The 19,372-nt window shown below is 46.3% G+C and overlaps 1 protein-coding gene across 2 annotated transcripts in view; it reads left to right on the forward strand.

Moving 5' to 3' along the window:
* The window catches only part of Pdss2 (decaprenyl diphosphate synthase subunit 2), a 225,613-nt gene that overhangs the window by 55,701 nt on the left and 150,540 nt on the right, over nucleotides 1-19,372 (forward strand). For both annotated transcript variants that reach the window (XM_087597915.1, NM_001014249.1), the window contains 1 exon segment: nucleotides 16,422-16,556. In XM_087597915.1, the coding sequence (XP_087454041.1) occupies nucleotides 16,422-16,556 (135 nt within the window).

Below are 19,372 nucleotides of genomic sequence, written 5' to 3' on the forward strand. Positions count from 1 at the left end.
GCATCAGTCTGTACTCTGAGACGCTTGCCCGGAATGAAGGAGTAAATGGCTTTGCTGTCATCCCTACTGATAGAGATTAAGTTCCTTAACCCCAAATGATTGCATTACCCACGGCTTTCTTTATAGATGCCTAGGATCTATAGAGGTGTTCAAAAGCCTTTGGTCTTACTCCTTAAAACACTTTGTTTTTCATGTTCCTCTAAATGACTCCTGATGTTTTATACCGTGCTGGGTACAATACATTGGCATTTGTTCCAACTCTTTCTATAGCCTAGGCCATTGATCATTCAGGCAACAGTTGGTGACCACTGTGTGTCCCAGAGAACACTGAGTATTTTATACGTTCAGTGTTCATTATTAGTCCTGGCAGTAACCCTGAAGGCTAAGTCCTGTAAGTCTGTTCACTCTTTTTAAAACATACGTTTACTTCTATTCATGCATATGAAGGTTTTGCTGGAATGTGCACTGCATCTGTGTCTGGAATGCGCACTGCATCTGTGTCTGGAATGCGCACTGCATCTGTCTGGAATGCGCACTGCATCTGTCTGGAATGCGCACTGCATCTGTGTCTGGAATGCGCACTGCATCTGTGTCTGGAATGCGCACTGCATCTGTGTCTGGAATGTGCACTGCATCTGTCTGGAATGCGCACTGCATCTGTGTCTGGAATGCGCACTGCATCTGTGTCTGGAATGTGCACTGCATCTGTCTGGAATGCGCACTGCATCTGTGTCTGGAATGCGCACTGCATCTGTGTCTGGAATGTGCACTGCATCTGTGTCTGGAATGTGCACTGCATCTGTGTCTGGAATGCGCACTGCATCTGTGTCTGGAATGCGCACTGCATCTGTGTCTGGCCCCTACAGAGGCCAGAAGCAGGCACTGAATCCCCTGGAACTGGAATACGGTGGCTGTGAGCTGCCACGTGGGCTCCAGAACCTGAGTCCTCTGCTGGAGCAGCCAGTGCTCTCAGCTTCTGAGTCTTCTCCAGCCCCCAGCATACTCTGTTGACATCAGAGTTTCTCAGCCTCCTCACTCTGTCCTGGGTGGCTATAAAGGTCTGTTGTTAGATGTTCAGAGCAATGTCCCTCAATTGTGACCGTCAGAATAGCTGTAGACATTCCTCCCCAGAGTTGGCCTGTGGAGAAGGGGAGTTTGCTCCCCTGAGAACGGCCGCTCTACACGGAACAGGGTTTGCTTTTGAATTGTTCTTCTGCTGAGTGCAGCTTGTGCACACTCCTGCTGTTCACGCCTGCCACCAACTTTACAGTTTTGTTTAGTTATTGGTAAGTAGGAGAAGCAAAATCCTAGTGCTGTGATAGCCTTCCCAGGTCCTGGATTGTGAAAACTGGTAGTCGGATGAAATAAACAAAGGTAGTCAGCATAAGTTGTTCTAAAATCACATAGCCCAAAGGGAAATTTTAACACAGTTTTAGACTCTGGCTGAGCCAAATGTTGCAGCATTTAATTCAGTACTTGGAGAGCAGAGACAGATCTCTGTGAATTCTACGCCCACCTGGCCTAGAGAGCAAGTTCCAAGCCAGGCAGGGCTACAAAGTAAGATCATGTTTCTAAATAAATAAATAAGAAAAAAAGTCTCTACTGGGCTCAGTATATTAAAAATGCAATGTTCTGTTACTACATATCAGTTCCCACCTAAGGTTATCCTTTTTGTTTTGTTTTTAATAGCAACTTGTATGAGAATATTTAGTGTAGTTTGAATCTTTTCTGTGGCATTAAAAAGTTAAAAGGTGATCAATTGTGGCCTATCTTACAAAGCTAAAGAAATTTTTGTTGGTTTTTTTTTTTAAGGTAAACTTTTAATACCCATTAAATAGTTATGGTTGTTTAACTTTTTCCAAAACGCATGACTTTTTGCTACATCTGTCTTGTGAAGGATGGCTTTAATCCTTTTCTTTGAAATGCTTTAAAATTGTGACATTGTGAAATGAAACACAGCAGTTCTCTGAACTTGTGAAGTTAAGTTTCTAAGGTTCGAGTCTTCCCTGAAATTCTCTTTACAGTATAATAATCTTTTCTGTTTATCTAACAGATTATTTCAGAAAACGTGCCAATTCATGGCTCAGAGCTATTTGCTAGGAAATTGCTAGCTCTCAGTGTCGTTAATTAAAAGGCCGTTTGGAAGAATGCAGGCACAGAGGATAACAGCTTTCTTAGGTGTGTGAGAATATTAGACCTTTCAGACCCGCGATTGTGCAGAGTGAGTGTGCTGCGTTTTAACCACTGTAATTTTTATGTAGGCAGTAGCTTTCATGGTATTTATATATTTTAACAGTTTCAGCGGGAGCCAGCATATGCAGTGAGAAGTGTATTTATTTTATATTCTATGGAACATTTTCCGGCCCTTGAATAATGAGGAACGGTTAGCACCGTTCTCCACGTGTTGACTTAATGACAAAGTGTTTGTCAGCAACATCACTTCATTCAGATGGTCAAAGAGAGCGCTACTTTTATGGGACAAACTGACCTTGATATGGGGAAAATAAATAGAGCATCATTCCTGTGCCCTTCCTGTTAAAGATGCACAATCCGAACGCAGTTGCAAAGGCCCATGAGCCAGACCCACAGTTCTCAAGGTCAGCTGACCTGAGGTCTTCAACACGGTCAAGGCCCCAGTGTCTGAGAATGTCCAGGAAAGCATTCCACATTTTAGAGATCCAAGAGACACGGCAGCTAAAGACCTAGAGCCAAGCTCAGCCTTCTCCTGGAAAAGGTATCACTGAAATAATTGGTCAAGTTTAAGAGGTGTCTACTGGTCAGGTACTAAGAACACACCCCTCCCTGTTAATCCCCGTTTCCATGGTGCCTTCTGCTTATTTGGACAGTTTAAGCTGGCGACTGTCTGCTTGCTTGGTTTCTTCCTTCTTTCCTCCTCTCTCTCTCTCTCTCTCTCTCTCTCTCTCTCTCTCTCTCTCTCTCTCTCTCTTTCCTTGACATACTTGTTTATTTATTTTATTTGTATTTTATGAGGTGGTTTGTGAGACAGCCTCTATGTACCCAGCTGTCCTAGAGCTCACTGTGTAGGTCAGGCTGGCCTCACAGTCACAGAGATACTCACGCCTCTGTCTCCCAAGTGCTGGGTTTAAAGGTGAACAGCACCATGCCCAGCCAGCATTATATGTTTAGGAAAAGCTTGTTCTGTAGTTGAATTCTTCCTGGTTGAGATGGTGCTTTGAAGGGGAAGTTTAGAAAAGATGTAGACCCCAGAATTCCTAGTGTCCGATTCTACCACTTATTACTTTGGGTCTTAGTTTCCCAATCTGTAAAACTAGATTAAAAATAGCACCCTTAAGGCTGGAGCGGTGGGTGAGCAGTAAGGAGCCACAGCTGCTCTTCTTCCAGAGCCCCCAGAGGCCACGAGAGGGCATTGGATTCTCTGGAACCAGAGTGATTGGCGTTTTCGAGTGATTTGGGTTCTGGGAACCAACCCCAGATCCTCTTCAGAAGTAGTCAGTGCTCTTAACCACTGAGCCATCTCTCTCCAACCCTTTTTATGCCTTTAAAAAGTGGATTGTTCTGAGCTGGTTCAATTGGCAGAGCACTTGCCTTGGCAAGACTGGACGTTAATACCTGTGAGCATGCAGTCTGTGTTTGTTTCACACAGGCACGAACACAGATCAGCAAAGCTTGAAGTCCTTCAGCCTCACGTGCAGGCTTCCTATCTTCCTTCTCTGGAAATAAAAATATAGAATGTGTATAAATTATTTCTGTGGAGAAGTTGATATTTTTCCCAATTTTTAAAAAAGGGCTCAAGATACCCAGAATGAAAAAAATTATGATTTCCCTCCCTGAAAGTTGTGAATTTGTGAACTATTTCGGAGGCTCAGCTGTCACGGCCCACAGAAGGGCACAGTGCCACAGACTACAAGCTGGGCCTTCGCAGAGCCTCAGTTCAGTTATCACACCCGGGCTAGGGCTAGACCCTGGCTTCCCTTCCAGTCTCCTCTCTGTGTGTGTGTGTGTGTGTGTGTGTGTGTGTGTGTGTGTGTGTGTGTATTTAATACTGGTCTAAAGGGTTTGCTTTTTAACCTGCATAGCACTCTTACTATACTGTAACTCCTCAGGTCTCTGTGTGAATGGGGGTTATTCAAGACTTTCTGTGATCATGTTTAAGGAGCCTCCAACTCCCGTAGTACTGTTGCCTGGGAACCTTGTTGAGCGTGCCCATAAGGAGGACGCTACATCCTTCTGCTGGTCCAGCTGTCAGCATATCAGACCTGGAACCCAAAGACAGTGTGCAGGAAAAGGGAATTAACTATTTCTTTCATATCTCTTACCCAAAAAGTACTTTCCCCTAATTTTGAGCTGTTTCCCTGTTTACTCTATATTTTAATTATATTGCGGTAATTATCTCTCTTCATTGGGTGAATTTGAATTGCAGAGGCAGATATCAAATTGGACCCCAGGTGTCTCACTTGTCAATTACATACTTTCAGACAGAATACATTATCAATTTATCAAAGTTGACTGTGTGTGCCAGGCATTATTGTAAACACTGAAGACACAACCATAGGGCAGTCCATGTATTGTAACTGTTCACATGTTGTAACATGTATAGTCAAGGAAGACAACCAAAGTGCCTGCCTGATACATTACAAACATGTGGCGTGTCTGAGGTGGCAGAAACTGGCCATCCCCGTGAGTATCAGTGTCCTGGTCCACAGAAGAGGGGTGACGAGCAGTGCGGAGATGCTCCTTAGAACAGACGAGATGGCAACAGGGAGCTGGTACCCACTGCTGAGCGAGAGTCTGTTGACCACTGGAATGTGAGAGGGAGACTTCCTCCCCGCCTCTCTGCTGGGGTGGCCTGTGTGTACTGACTGCTGCCAGCGCTGTCCTGCTCATCAACTCACATCTCGGTGAAACTCCAGGACTGGTGCTCCTCTGTTAACACAGACTCTGAGAGACGGTCTTACCACGCGAATCCTTTCCCTTGCCTCCTCCGCTGGTGGCCGTTGTAAGTGTCTACAAGGTCCTAAAGCTAATTAGGTGGTGGCATTCAGGATTATGAGGGCTAACAGGTTTAACTAGGCAGTCAGCCGCAGGTTCATTCTCTAGTGGGAACTCTGTGGGAGGGGCACACACGGTCTGTGGCCCACCGCCCTGTCACTTCCAGTTCCCTGACGTCCTGGCCTCCTGGACACTAAATTAGTGTTGACTTTGGAAAAATTAATGAGATTTCCTCTAAAAGTTTGCTCTTGCGAACCGTAATACTGTTCTATATTTATTTTTCCAGTCATTTTTGAAAACACTTTTTCTTGCTCAAATCTGCTGCACAGAATTCTCATTGCCTCCTCCTAACGTGCCCTTGAGGTATTGTCTGGTTTTCTGTGAATTATCTCACCAGTTTCCCAGCTGGGTTTCCTGCTTCTCCTCGGCTTACTCTTGTGTAGGTGCCGACTCTGTCGGTCGCCCTGGCCTTTCTGCTTGTTGGCTGGAGTACACATCCTCACGGTTTCCTGATATTCTCAGCACCCAGTGTGCAGCTTGTTGGCTGGGGCACACGTCCTCACGGTCTCCTGACTTCTCAGCACCCAGTGTGCACTACTTTATTGCAGTGGTCAGTGTTACGACAGCCTGCACTGGAGACTGAGTAAAGCCAGACAGAAGAGTAGATCTATCCGAGACGCTGGGCTTTCTACATGTGAGTGGCGGAGTTCATCCGAACTGACCCTTTGCATGGAGAAAAGCTCGGAGTACTTTGGAAACATGTCTGATTTGTTCCTGGCACAGTGCATTAGCCCTTAGCCACGTCACTGCCGAGTGCTGAGGCATCCCTGTCTGCAGTGCGGTGACGCTGCTTCATCCGTCCCCCAGCGTCTGCTAGTTATGAGTATAGAGGGCGAACACATAACAATCTGTGATCTCACTGAGCAATTTTCAACGTAGCCAAAGATTATAATGAAGTAATTAATTCCTTCATTTCATTTGAATATCCAGCTGTATCTCTGTTGCTGATGTTTTCTGGTTGTCTGTCTGATTTTCTGTTGTCTGATTTTCTGTTGTCTGATTTTAAGGGGTGGTCACATCTACCTGCAAGGTGATCAGTTCTGACATTTACCTATTTCAGTAAGCCTCTGGTGGTCAGCACTCATTTCTGCTAAGCCCCTGGCTCGATTTCCTCTTCTAGTCTACGCTCCCTTCCCTTCCCTTCCCTTCCCTTCCCTTCCCCCCCCCAGTCCTCCCTCTCCCTCCCTCTGTCTCACTCCCTCTGTCGCCCTCCCCCCCACCTCTCTCACCTCTCTCTCCCTTAGGTGTCTGTCTTCTGCCACATGCCCATCAAACCTATTTGCAGCTTCAGGAGAGCTCTGGTGAGGCGCTTCTTGGCAGTGTTGTCTCGTAGGGATTTAATTCATGTGGGATGTGCATGTGGCCCTCAAGCCATGTCAGTGGCTGCTGTAAGTCCCAGATTCTAAAGCCTGGTCGGTCACCTCAGGCCCTGAAATTGTTTCAAGTCTAGGACAATTTAGTCTTCGGATAGAAGTGGCAATAATCATACAGTTCGGGTCATTTTGTCATTGGAGATTAACCTCTAGCTCTCCTGATGACTTCACACAGCAATCCATGGCGTGCAGGCTATTTTTAGTGACTCTGAAATTACAGTACTTTCAGGCTTGTCAGGAGTGCTAGGCTTTTCTTTTACAAATGAGTAATATTCTCATCAAATTGCTAAATGTGTGCGTGTGTGTGTGTGTGTGTGTGTGTGTGTCCACATGTGTCTCTCTGTATGTCATTTTGTCTTTTTTTTTTTTTTTCGGAGCTGAGGACCGAACCCAGGGCCTTGCGCTTGCTAGGCAAGCGCTCTACCACTGAGCTAAATCCCCAACCCCTTTTTGTTATTTTGTCTTTTTTTTTTCTCTCTGTATGTCTATGCATATGTCTGTGTGTGTGTGTCTGTCTCTGTCATTTCTTTGATGCCATTTAGCTCTGGCTCTGTGTCTAATCCTAGATAATTAAAGCTCTCAATACAGGAATCATCCAGGTAGAGGTGGAGCACAGCTTTAGTCCAGCACTGTACAGGAGCAGCGAGTGAGTCCCTGTGAGCTGGACCACTGCTCTATAGAGTGAGCTCCAGGACAGCCAGGGCTACACAGGAACAGTCAGTCAATCAATAAATCAATAGGAAAAAACAGGTCTCTGAGGATTGGCACACGTGGGTTATTTTATTCTGTTTTCAAATGGGAAAAACTTACTGCCTTTAAAAAATTATGTTGTCTTTAAAATGCAGAGTTTGGTAAGGTTTTTTTCCTTTAGACTTAAACAAATAAACAAACAGAGACAAGCAGGAAAATAAAATATTCGTCTGTCAATGGATACTTGTTTCTGCTTAGTAGCTTAACCTTTCTTCTATCATTTAAAAACGTACTTCACATGCACAGAATAATGCAGAACACGGAATCCACCACAGATGCGAAAGGCTAACCCTCCACTGTCCTGCTTCTGGCTTGCCTCCCAGGGCTGATTTCTGTGCCTCGCCAATTGTGAAATGAGTGAGACTGTTCATTTATGCCTGCAGTCCCAGCCACGGAGGCAGAAAGGCCAAGGCTATCCTGGGCTACCTGGTGAGACTCTCTCCAAAAACAGACCACTGAGGCTTAGTGGATGAAGGTGCTCATAGCCAAATATGACAGTCTGAATCCGATCCCCAGGACTCACGGGGTAGAAGAAAACTGATTCCCACAAATTGCCCTGCCCTCTTACACCTCTTACACACACACACACACACACACACACACACACACACACACACACACACACACACCAAATAAATAAATAAATATAAAGGCTCCTGAAGGTCCACAGTCTTTGAAAAACAAATAACTCCGTGTCTGCCTCCCAAGTGCTGGTTCTAGGTGTTTGCTACCACAGCTGGCTTGTTCTTATTTAAACAAATTTACATTCCAGTTCCCTTATTCTGACATATTACATCCTATGAATTGAAAACCATAATTGTAGTTTACTAGTCACAAATTCAATTTGGAGAGTTTCAATCAGCAAACAGACCAACGAAGCCCCCAAGGTAGGAAAAGATCAGAGTGTCCCGGGGGCTCCAGGTACCCTCGGTGCCTCAGGGGTGTCTGTAATTTCTGTCTTAGCAGGGGACATAGTTTTAAGCATTACTAGGAGTCTTACTGATCACCCCATTGCCATGTTTGCTAGAATAAGGCATCCACCTTTTATGTTTCTGAATGTGTAGTGTGAATCGTAAGACACACACTAATAGAATAGACGTTCTATTTCTAGGTTTTAGCATTAGAGGAAGTCCCCCCACCCCTAGGGTGATTCTCTGCCACCTACATTTCACAGAAGATAAGGCTGTGAATCTATTGAATGATAATGGTTCTAAGTGCTAAGTTGTTTCTGAACGCATGCGGGCGTGTGTGTGTGTGTGTGTGTGTGTGTGTGTGTGTGTGTGTGTGTGTTCGTGTGGCTGCACAAGGACAATTGTGGCTACCGTCCACCTTCTGTGAGTGTCAGAGCTTGTCACTGGCCTGGCCTAGAACATGCCATGTAGGCCAGGTTGTCTGGCCAGAAAGCCCCAGGGATCTGTTTGTCTCTGCCGGGAGGGTTTTAAGACTCAATCCAATCCTTCAACTATGTGAGTTCTGGGGAACCGAATTCAGGCAGTCAGGCTTGTCTGCAAGTGTTTTTCTTTACCTATACACAATCTTATCTGCCTAGAATCCTGAAATCTTACTCATGAACCTTAAAAAGATCTGCTCTTGGGGCTGGAGGATGGCTCTGTGGTTGAGAGTGAGTACCGACTGCTCTTGCAGACAGCTTGAGTTTGGTTCCCAGTACTCCAGGAACTCCCAGTGCCTCTGTCTAGTGCAGACACCTGCACTTCAACACAGCACACAGACACACTTGCTCATGATTTAAAAGCATAAAAGAAGTCTTCTTTAGAAGAAAAAGGTTTTACTGTGCCCCAGTTCTGGTACCCACCACTGCTCTCAGACAGACAGCACTTCCACTTTCTATCCACCGTGAGGGTAGGGCACTATGGGATAGCGATGCCAGCCAGTTCTTCAGAATGGAAAAGGAAGGCCCAGAGACTGTGCATGAGGGTTAGGTCCCTTGTGGCCTGCGTTTATCAGAAGTAACTGACTCATTAACATAGCATTCACACAACACAGCACATGCTTGTTAGAATGTGTTGGGGCTTTTACTGTGTACAACTCTATCACTGTTAAAGGAGTTAAAATTTAGGAAGGGGGAGTCAGGACTTCAGAGTGGAATGGCTATATTTCTAATCAACTGTCATTATAGCTATTTAGGGTTCTTTTGCATAGACTCATGGGTCAGCAGGGAGTTCTTTAGGTGCTGGTCTCTGTCAGCTTTAGTTTCCCCCAGTGTTCATCTGCATAGAGTGTTCAACAGCGGACAGGCCAAAGCAGTAGCAAGCATATACCACCCCCACCCCCGCCCCCGCCCCCGCCCCCCGCCCCCACCCCCGCCCCCGCCCCTGCCCATCCTCAAACACTCACGCAAGCCTCAGCTGTCTTAGGGTTTCTATTGCTGTGAAGAGATACCATGACTACAGCAACTCTTATAAAGGATGTTTAATTGGGGCTGGTTTATAGTTCAGAGCTTCCGTCCATTATCAGCTCAGAGGGGAGCATGGCAGCGTGCGGACAGACCTGGTGCTGGAGAAGGAGCTCAGAGTTCTATATCCTGATCAGAAGGCAGCAGCAGGAGACCGTGTGCCACAGTAGCTGTAGCCTGAACAAATGAGACCTCTAAGCCTGGCCCCAGAGTGACACACTTCCTCCAACAAGGCCACATGATTTAACAGTGCCACCCTAACAGTGCCACCCCTGTGACCAAGCATTCACACACATGAGTCTATGGAGGCCATCCCCATTCAAATACCATAGGGACCTTTAGCCTTTGAGTTTGAGTTCTTTTGTATGCCTGGCCAATCAGGGTTTCTCAACCCTCCTCTGCAAATGGCATCTCAGCTCCCAGGCAGGCCTAGGACTCCTTAACCCTTGGCAGTGGCCAGTATTACAGCTCTCAACTGAGGTCTGAGACCTTAGGACCTGAGGACTTGACAGCGCCTTGGTAACTGGAACCTGCAGGCTATCTCCTATGGCCCCTTACAGCCTCTGATCCTTCTGTAGTCTCAGTGCCCTGACCTCACTGCCTTTCTCTCTGCCCTGGCCACTGAGCCATTCGGCTGCTGCTTTAGCCATCAAGCAGCTGGCTGCCCGACCCCTTCTACAATTTGGCCACTGTCTACAGGACTGCTCTGTGGTAATCACTCCCCTGTCTTCTGTTTCTCATGCGTCTTTCTCTGTTACCAGCCCGGCTTGTCTCCTGATGGTAGATGAGGAGACGCCATTTGGTGCCTCATAATGGAAACCAGAGTGACAGGCAGCATGGGGGGAGTCCCAGCCAACTCACTGTACCTCAGTAATCTGCTCCTGTGGCCCCTCGAGTATTTGCACCAATCCCATCCATGCGTTTGGACTAACCACAGCTTTGCCTTTTAGCACCAGTCATAGCCATAGAGCAGTGGTTCTCAACTCTCCTGATTCTGTGACCCTTTCACGCGTGTAGTTCCTCATGTTGTGGAGAGCCCCAACTACACGATTATTTCCACTGCTGCTTCATAGCTAATTTTGCTATTGCGATGAATCGTAATGTAAGTGCAGGGTATCTGATAGGCAACCCTTGTGAAAGGGTTGTTCGACTCCCTGAGGTTGAGAGCCACTGCTGTAGAGGCTGCCTGTGTTTTGGACCAATCAGCAGTCACAGTGGTACCTGGGCTAGACCACTAGGGGAAAGGCGTGCACGTGTAAATGGTTGCTAAGTCCCCTCGACTTCATACAGGCTTGTGATAGAACAGTCAGCTGAAATCTTTGCAAAGTTGCCTAAGGCATCGAAGACTTTGCAAGCCCAAATACTGTTTAAATCTTGGCACTTCCATTTCTAATTGACTAATGTGACCAGTAATTATTGAACTTTACCAAGCCTCCTTGCTAATTTCCCTCGTTTATGAAAGGATGTCACTGGGAACTTATGGTGTGACTTTGGGAGAACACAGCTGGTGCTTGACTTCCCGATGTGTCATCCTCGACATCCGTGTCACTCTGGCGGGGATTTTCACTACTCGGTCTGGTAAATGCTAACCTGCAGGTTCATAGTAAGTACCCCCAAAAGGCCTAAAACAGAGCCACTGGACTGGTGGGATGGCTCAGGGGGTAGAGGTACTTTCTGGCAAAATCTGGGGACCCAAGCTTAAGCCCTGTGACCTCCCTGTGCCATAGCTGAATAGAAGAGAACTGATTCCTGCATGTTGCTCTCTGACCTCCACATTCATGCATCTGTATTTGCAGACACGCACTGCACAGACGTAAGTGCCTGCCTGCCCACCCCACATATAGATCGAGAGACGGTAATTTTGAGGAGTCGCAGGTGCTTAGACTTTCTGTTGATGTGATAAGACACAGTGTTGAAGCACCTTGGGGGTGGTCCCTCATCCAGAGGGAGAGCAGGAGCCGGCAGGCAGGATCTGCTGCGGCTCCCAGTGGCTTGCTTGGCCTGCATCTCATAGCACCCAGGATCAGTAGGCCAGGGGCAGCACTGTCTGCAGTGAGCTGGGCCCTCTCACATTAATCATCAATCAAGAGCTCGGACCACAGGCTTGCCCATCGGCCAGTCTGGTACGGGTCATTTTGTTGTCATTGAGGTTTCCTCGTCCCAAAAGGACTGTAGCTTGTATCGGGTTGACGGAAAACTACAGTGCGGTATGTTCTGAAAGGCAGCCACTGGCCTTAGGTCGTTCATAGTGCACTGTTGCAGTCCTCCACTCCCACCATTAGTGTGTTTATATTTCTGTACCTCTTATATTTGTCGGTAGCATGCACTCCTTTATATTGGTTATAATTCTTCCATATCCACTAAACCGAGGAGTTCCCAAGATTTCGTTTCTAAGCATGTGTGCTTGCATGCATGTATGTATTTAGTTGGGTTTTTGAGAAAAAGTCCTCCTGTGTAGCCACAGGCCTTGAGCTTGCAATAAACCTTCAGTTCTCCTGCGAGTCAGAGTTCGTAGTGTGGAGCTCTGGAGGAAGAGGCAGGTGGAAGAGTTGGAGGTTAGCCTGGTCTACAGTGTGTTCCAGGACAGCCAGGGTTATGTAGAGACCATGTCTTAAAAAAACAAAGTTGAACTAGAACCTCTGGTATGTACCTCCACACCTTTTCCTTTTCTTAGCTTTTTCCATCATTTTTTCCTTCTCTTGTTTTCTCTTCCCCCCGATGCACCTCATCTACCAGCTTCCCTATTTCAGCCATGACTTCCATGAGGAACCCGCTAAATTTGTGCCCATAGCATTCCAGCTCCCACGGGGAATCTCCATCTGGAAATCCTCCGTGCATTCAAAATTAGCATGTCAAATCGAACTCATCACTGCCCTTAGATTTATTTCCAGTCTCTCCTACGTATAGCAAGCATCATTACGCTTAACAGAGAGGTTGACTCTTCCGCCACTGCCTGTCCTCCGTTCTCCCTTCCTGTCTCCCCTTCCTCTCAGTGAGCCTGCCGCCATGGTCACCTCCATTGCTGCTGCTGCTTCACCCCCTTCACCGCACTGCCCTAATTGCGGCCCTCTCCCCAGGCTGCTGGGTGAGGCGCCTGCTTACTGTGCTTCCCTCTCGATTCCTCTGCTTCCAGAATGCTGTCACCCTGGTATTGGGCCCAGGGACAGCTCTAGTCTTCAGCACTAATCGCGTCACTTTCTCACTGACATACTGTCCAAGCCTCTGGGTTGCTTTGAGAAGCCCAGACTGCACCTGAGTCCCAAGGCACTTCAGCCTCTGTCTGTCTGCTTTTCGGGCTTGTTTATGTGAGCCTCATACCCGAGCGGATCGTCCCCTAGCTTCTGCACCTCTTGCTGCTCTCCCCTTCTTGTCACTGCTTCTTGTGCTCCTTCCCGTGAGGCACTCCGCTTCCTCGATGTAGTGATGGAGCCCCAGCCTCCTCTTCCCATTCTCTACTCAGGGAGATGGGGCCGGGCGTCTTTCAGTGGGGCTGAGGACACCTCCAGCAGGAAGCCTCTCTCCGTGTGCCCTTAGCTGTTCTTTCTGTGCTCGAGTATATATTCCAATTCTCTCCTGAGCTTCCTGTAGTAACTGCTTTCCTACAGTTTCCGTTCTCTGTGTGTCCCTCCATCTTGACACATTTGTATTAAAACTATTTAAGAGGATGTGTTTTGACAAAGTGTCACAGCAGTGATTTGAGACCTTGGGGTAGAGAATTGGATTAAGGTAGAGAAGTGTGTTGATCGTTGCAGATGTGATGGCGCAGCTGACCTGAGCCGGGCTCTAATGTGGGAGGCTGCCTGGCCCAAAGCCTCGTCTTCTCAGCCTACTTACCAGGGACTCAGTTCCCCTCAGATCACTTAGTCATCTTAGAGCTACACTAGACTTTTCAGAGAGGTGAAGCTTTCAGCAGAGCTGGGCAGAGGGCTCACGCCTGTAATCCCAGCACTTGAAGGACGAGGCAAGAGCATTGCCTCAAGGTCAAGCCAGTGAGCGCCACACAGTGAATCTCAGGCTACATGTCAACATAGGTTTGGTTTCTTGTTTGTTCGTTTGGTTAGTTTGGTGTGGTTTGGTTTTTACTCCCAAATGTATTTTACAGACTTTTTAGAATTAATAGTATTTTAAAATCAGCCATACATTCATATATTAAGTAATTTTTCTAGGACTGCCAATGATGCAAATCCTATTTGAATTGACTTAAAAATGTTATTTTAGGTTTGATTCATCTCTAGATATGCGTTAAGCTAGTCCCATAATTCTCAGTGAGTATCACAAAAGCCACCTTCCCAGATGTCTTGTACCATTTGTTTATGTCCCGTGTCTTTGTACAACGGGATGATTTTTGTTTTGTTTCATTTTATTTGCTTTAGTAAAGCACTGTCGTGCCTTCCCCTTGTTGCTTGGATAAGCAGCAAACCTACTGCCATAGACTGGTCAGCCTGGTGGTCCAGTCCCCAGTGCCCTAGGCCATCCCTGTACGAGGGAGCCAGTCTTCCCTTCCCTTCTCAGGCTTCTTTGCCATCTGTTCCTCTTCTGACGTCAACTCAGTCACTTCCTCCAGGAAGCCTGTGGCTTTCCTGATGTAGCCAACTCTGCAATGAATTCTCTGGGTGCGCTCCCTCTCTCTGTCCCTGGAAGCACTTATTACAATTGTGGTTTTGCATTTTTTGTGACTATTTCCTAAGCCCCATGCCTGGTTTTGCACCTGTCCCACGCACAGTGCCTCATGCATGGAAGGCTTCCGAGTTCACTAGACAAATGGATGTGTGTGTGAGCCTTGTTTATCCCGGCGGAGCATAAACAGCTCTGCAGAGTTTTAATGATGGGGTCACATAGTGCTAAGTGCTGCTTTCACTTACAACACCGGGAGCAGCAAAGCACTTTTCACTTTTATATTTGTTATACTTGTGGGAGATGAATAATACAGCGAAATGAAATTTTTGATAATCACAAAATAAGGAGAACTCTGAGCTGTCTGTGGAATATAGCAGAGACCATGGCACCCCTTAGTGTTCTCCAGCAACAGGGGTTAAGCATCAGTAGAGACTCTAGTCTTCTGCTCATGTGAAGCCATTTGGTGTGCCGAGGCTAAAGTCTGCCCAGCCTCCCCTCCCTGTGTGGAAGGAGTTCCTCTTGGATATGTCTCTCTGCTCCTCCTGCCCCCACGTTCTCTGCTCACTTCCACACCCTTGCTTCCCCCAGAACACCCGTCTGTCCTTACATTACTCCAGCTCAGCCCCTCTCCAGATTCTCCAGCTCCCATGGATTCGTTTTTGAGCCCCAGGAAGTGGTGTTGCCACCTTCTCTGGGTTCTCACGGCCCTCATTCATTCGCCAAAGCAGTTCCTACCACATTTGACTGATGCTTTTCATCCAGTGTTATTTATACAAAGAGCACATCTCACCACTGTTGGACATAACTGCTCTTCACTGAGTTTTTGACAATAAAATTGAGAACACGAGCAGCACTGTCTTCCCATCCAACAGCCACGCCTGTGGCAGTGCAGGCTGAGCGTCATCTACCATTTCAAGTTTTCAGATTTGGGAGCACTTGCATGGACTTTAAACTGGTTGCAAGTCCCTAATCTGAGATAGAAATCCTTCAAAACCCAGGAGCTGTGCAATCCCCCTGTGATTCTGCCAGCCTCTGGATATGGTTCTGCTTGCCAGGATCCTTCCCAAGTGGCAGGGCAGGGTCAAAGTCCTCCGAGAGTGACCTGGATTATAACATGTGAGATCAGCACTGTCCACTTAGCTCCTGGAGCTTTTAGCCCAGAGGACAGACTTGATCTCCTCCTCCTTCGGTTATGAATGAATGTGGAGTTTTGAGGCGCTCTCGTCAGTTTATCCACATGCTGTTTTTAATGCTGTTGGCAGAGTTAAAGAGACTGGGGAACATTTTATTTACCCAGACTATTCATCTGCCCTCTAGGTTGTTAACCGTCGTCTTATATGAATGGCCAAGGGTCAGAAGCTGTGCTTCTTGGAACATTCTCTTGTTTTGCCCACTGCCAGCCTTTTTATATTCCTCCCTTCATCTTTCAGAACCATGTTTTGAAAAAGGCAAATGTTTCAATGACCTGCTGTTGGGGTGGGAATTCCATTAGAGATCTACTTGGTGAAGTAGAAAAACTACGGGAGATCCTGTTCTTTAGAAAAGTGGGGAAGACTTGTTAGACATGGGGATAGAAAGTAGGAGACAGAAAATGCAAAAATGTTGAGAAAAAAAATCAGTTGCCAAAACCACAACAAAAAGAATGCAGCTTATGAAGAGCTTCCTGCCGTGTGTGCCCCGCCCGTGTGTGCCACCACGGCATCCCATGCTTCATCCAGTGACAGCGTCGAGTCACCGCACTGCTGAATGACAGAAGAGTGTAAGCTCAGGCCCTCCTGCCCCGGAGCAGCTACTGAGGCTGATGCAGCAAAGCCGATTGGACAGAGCAGGTCTAAGCTGCAGCATCCTTTTGATATCAGTGCAGATTATGGCTGTGAGGAGAGCTTAGAGTGCAGCAAGGTTGTGGAGAGGTCACTGAGCCTGCAGAAAGCTGCGGATTCCAACCAGGCACCAGGAATAACAGTGAGAGGTGCAAGCGAGGCCTTGGCCAGTGTAGGACCCAGAAAGAGGAGGAGCCGAGGTGTCAGTCCCACACTGAGAGTGGTACTTACAAACCGCACCGCGTTCTCCAGCTGTCTTCTGAACCCGCTGCTTGTGCATCCGTCTTTCCCCCCTAATTCTCCTTGTATAAAAAGTCCCATTGTGATGGCCTAGAAGTTGACCGTTTTTATAGCCATCTTCTAGCTGTGTCTGCCCAGGCTTGGGAAGTTTCCTAACTCCTCTCTGTTTGCTAACAGGGGCTTCGTGCATGACAGCAGACATAACCTACAGCTGCGGGGCCTGGTGGTGCTGCTCATTTCCAAAGCGGCGGGGCCCAGCACTAGGAACTCTTCCAGTCAGAACTACGACATGGTCAGTGGGATATACTCATGGTAAGTCCAGCAGCATGGCTCTCCACACTGTGGATCACTGTCCAGTCTTCGTCATTTTCTTACTCTAAGTCAGATAAAAACTCCCAAAAGGTTCCCATAAGAACTCTGCTCTCCTCACATGTGCCTGGTAGTCTATGCGCTGCAGCCAGCATCTCTTTCTTTCTCTTCCCCTCCAGGAATCTTCAGTAGAAGGGATACACAGGATCAATGTCAGTGTTTGAATTGATTTATGTTTGTTTTATGTCGTGAGGTTGCTAGTCCGCTATGAGTTACCCATCTGCTCTTTCTAATGCCGCCAGACGAGCTGTCGTGCCACTTCACTCCTGAGAGAATGAATTCCCAAACCCGAGACAGTTCCACACGTTACGTACAGCACGTGCGGAAAGGTCAGACCAAGGTCACCTCTCCCTCATCGTTCACCCGTCTTTTCTCTTTCAAATAGTTTATTTCTTCTGTATATGGGTAGATGCTAAATTGGTATGTTCTCCCCTCCTGCCAGATCTTCTTACAAGAACGTCTTGAGAAGCTTGCAAATGAAAATCTACTTAGATGTTTATCTATCTTCTCCAAACTGCCTCTGTTAGAGCTCAAAACTTTTACCTTATGTATTTTGTAGGAAACTCAAGCAAATTTATCTCAGATTATGAAAGAAAAATACACAAAGGTTCAGAATGATTATTAGCAACCCTTGGTAGTTAAAAGTGAGTGGCTCATAATCCTCATCCTGTCAGGAGTCCCTGACTTCCTGTCTTTGAGCCTGCCCAGGTTGTCAGCTGTCAGTTTGTACATCCAGATAACTGTGCACATGTGTCTGAGGTAAACGCAGGCTGTGCACCTGAGTATGAGGTAAAAATCAGCTGTGCACATGTGTCTGAGGTAAATGCCAATTGCACTTGATTATTTCTCAGCCTTTTAAAAGCAAGGCTTCATACATGACATGTTCAGAAGTGAATCATTCTATGTCACAGAAGACAGGGCCATTTCAGAAGTCAAGATTTATCAAAAGTCTACCAGATAGCAGGTGACAAAGTTATATTGAAACCTGTTTTTGTTGTAGATATTATAGCTCTGTAACTCAGGGCGTGTTACCTGTAAGTATGTGGTACCCCATGATGTCTGCTCAGGTTTCTGCTCTCCTATCACCTTCTCTGAAACAACTCCATTGCTCATCCTTGCAACATAGAGGCTCAGCAGTCCAGGCAGAACTTCTCTGAAGAATAAGTGCACATCAGGCACATGAGAACTTTCCAGAGAACACTGTACATAGAACACATGCCTGCAATCCCAATACTTGGAGACCAAGGCAGAAGAATCACACCTGAGGCCTGCGGAAACTACAGAATAGGACCCTGTCTCAAAAAAAAAAAAAAAAAACCAAAAACCAAAGAACAACCCCCCCTCCCCTCAAAAGTCCCAGAAATCTTTTTAAATGAGTTTTTACTTGAGTGAGTCGAATCTCAGTTATGTTTAAGAATAACCCTGACCTATAATTCTAGGCCATTTCCTATAATCGGACTTGATGTAGTAATTTATCAGTTACTTGGGTAATTTACACGCTTGCTACTGTAAAAAGTCATTTGGCATACGAGTTTGGGAGGCCACCAATTTGTTTCTGTACCACTGAAATCAATTTGTTTGTCTCCTGCTTCCTTAATTATTCAAGTGTAACTTTTGCTGGAGGCTTGTATCTGTAATGCCACAGTGAATTATTTAACATTTGAGGAAAGCACTGATTTGGGAGCTTTTTAATTTACCTCCAACTACTGGGGTTTATATTGTTGGTGGTTTTTCTCTTTAGCTTGACTCTGATGTCAGCTAATGGGACCTGAGTGAATTACCTAAGGGCCCCAAAGTGAGTTAGGTGATCATTTTTGTTTGGCCTTGGGATATAACTGGTACTGCAGACTTATCACATAATAGCTAAGAGAGACAGAATTTAGGCTACAATGTAGTAAGTGTACTTGGGGGGGAAGGCAAGAGACCCACATTTATAAAAATGTGCTATAAACATCTATTCAAGCCTTTTGCCAACAGTATAAGGTTTAGAGTTTATTTTATCAATCTTAACTTTTAAAAAATTGATTATAAGGTCAACAGAACATAGAGCAGCAGGCCGGAGACAGCTCAGTGGTCGAGCCCTTGCCTTAGTGCGCTCTAGCCCTTGGACTCACTCTCTGATACAATTTTAACTAAATTTGCAAATATCTCTAAGTATAATCAGAAAACTTTTATAACTTCCCATTTTACAGAATATTTTTGCCCATAGCTACATATATAGTTAGACCTGTCTCAAACCAAACCAAACCAAGTGTAATACCATGGTATATATGCTGTAAATTGAGTATGGACAGAGTTCTGTGGGGAGAATTGAGAGTGTTGATAAGAAAGGAGAAAGTCCTTTGTGAAAAGGGACCATTTAGGCTTAGAATAGAGAGCTTAGAAGTGAGCCCTGAAGATAGGCAGAAGGTCCTCAGTTCTGGGGAGCGGATGAGTTAGAGGCACAGTGAAGTGTGTTTCTCTAAGCAGAGGAATTGAGATACTGACTGACCGAAGTCTGGGCTACAGAAGTACCCGGCAGAGCCCGCAGTAGTGTGGATTCCGAACAGGCACTCAGCTCATACTTGATACGTGAATGGCTATGGGACTGACTTCATTTTGTGTGTTGTAGCTTCAGTCGTCATCCCAAGACTCATATGCTGAACCAGTCTTGTCCCCAGTACCTCACTGCACGGCCTTATTTAGGAGATAGTTTTTGTCCCCCAGGGGTAATCAAATTAAAATTAAGTCATTGGAATAAATCTTAACCTAATATACCC

Source organism: Rattus norvegicus, chromosome 20 (assembly GCF_021556685.1).
Source record: "Rattus norvegicus strain SHRSP/BbbUtx chromosome 20, alternate assembly SHRSP_T2T, whole genome shotgun sequence".
NCBI classification, from domain to species: Eukaryota; Metazoa; Chordata; class Mammalia; order Rodentia; family Muridae; genus Rattus; species Rattus norvegicus.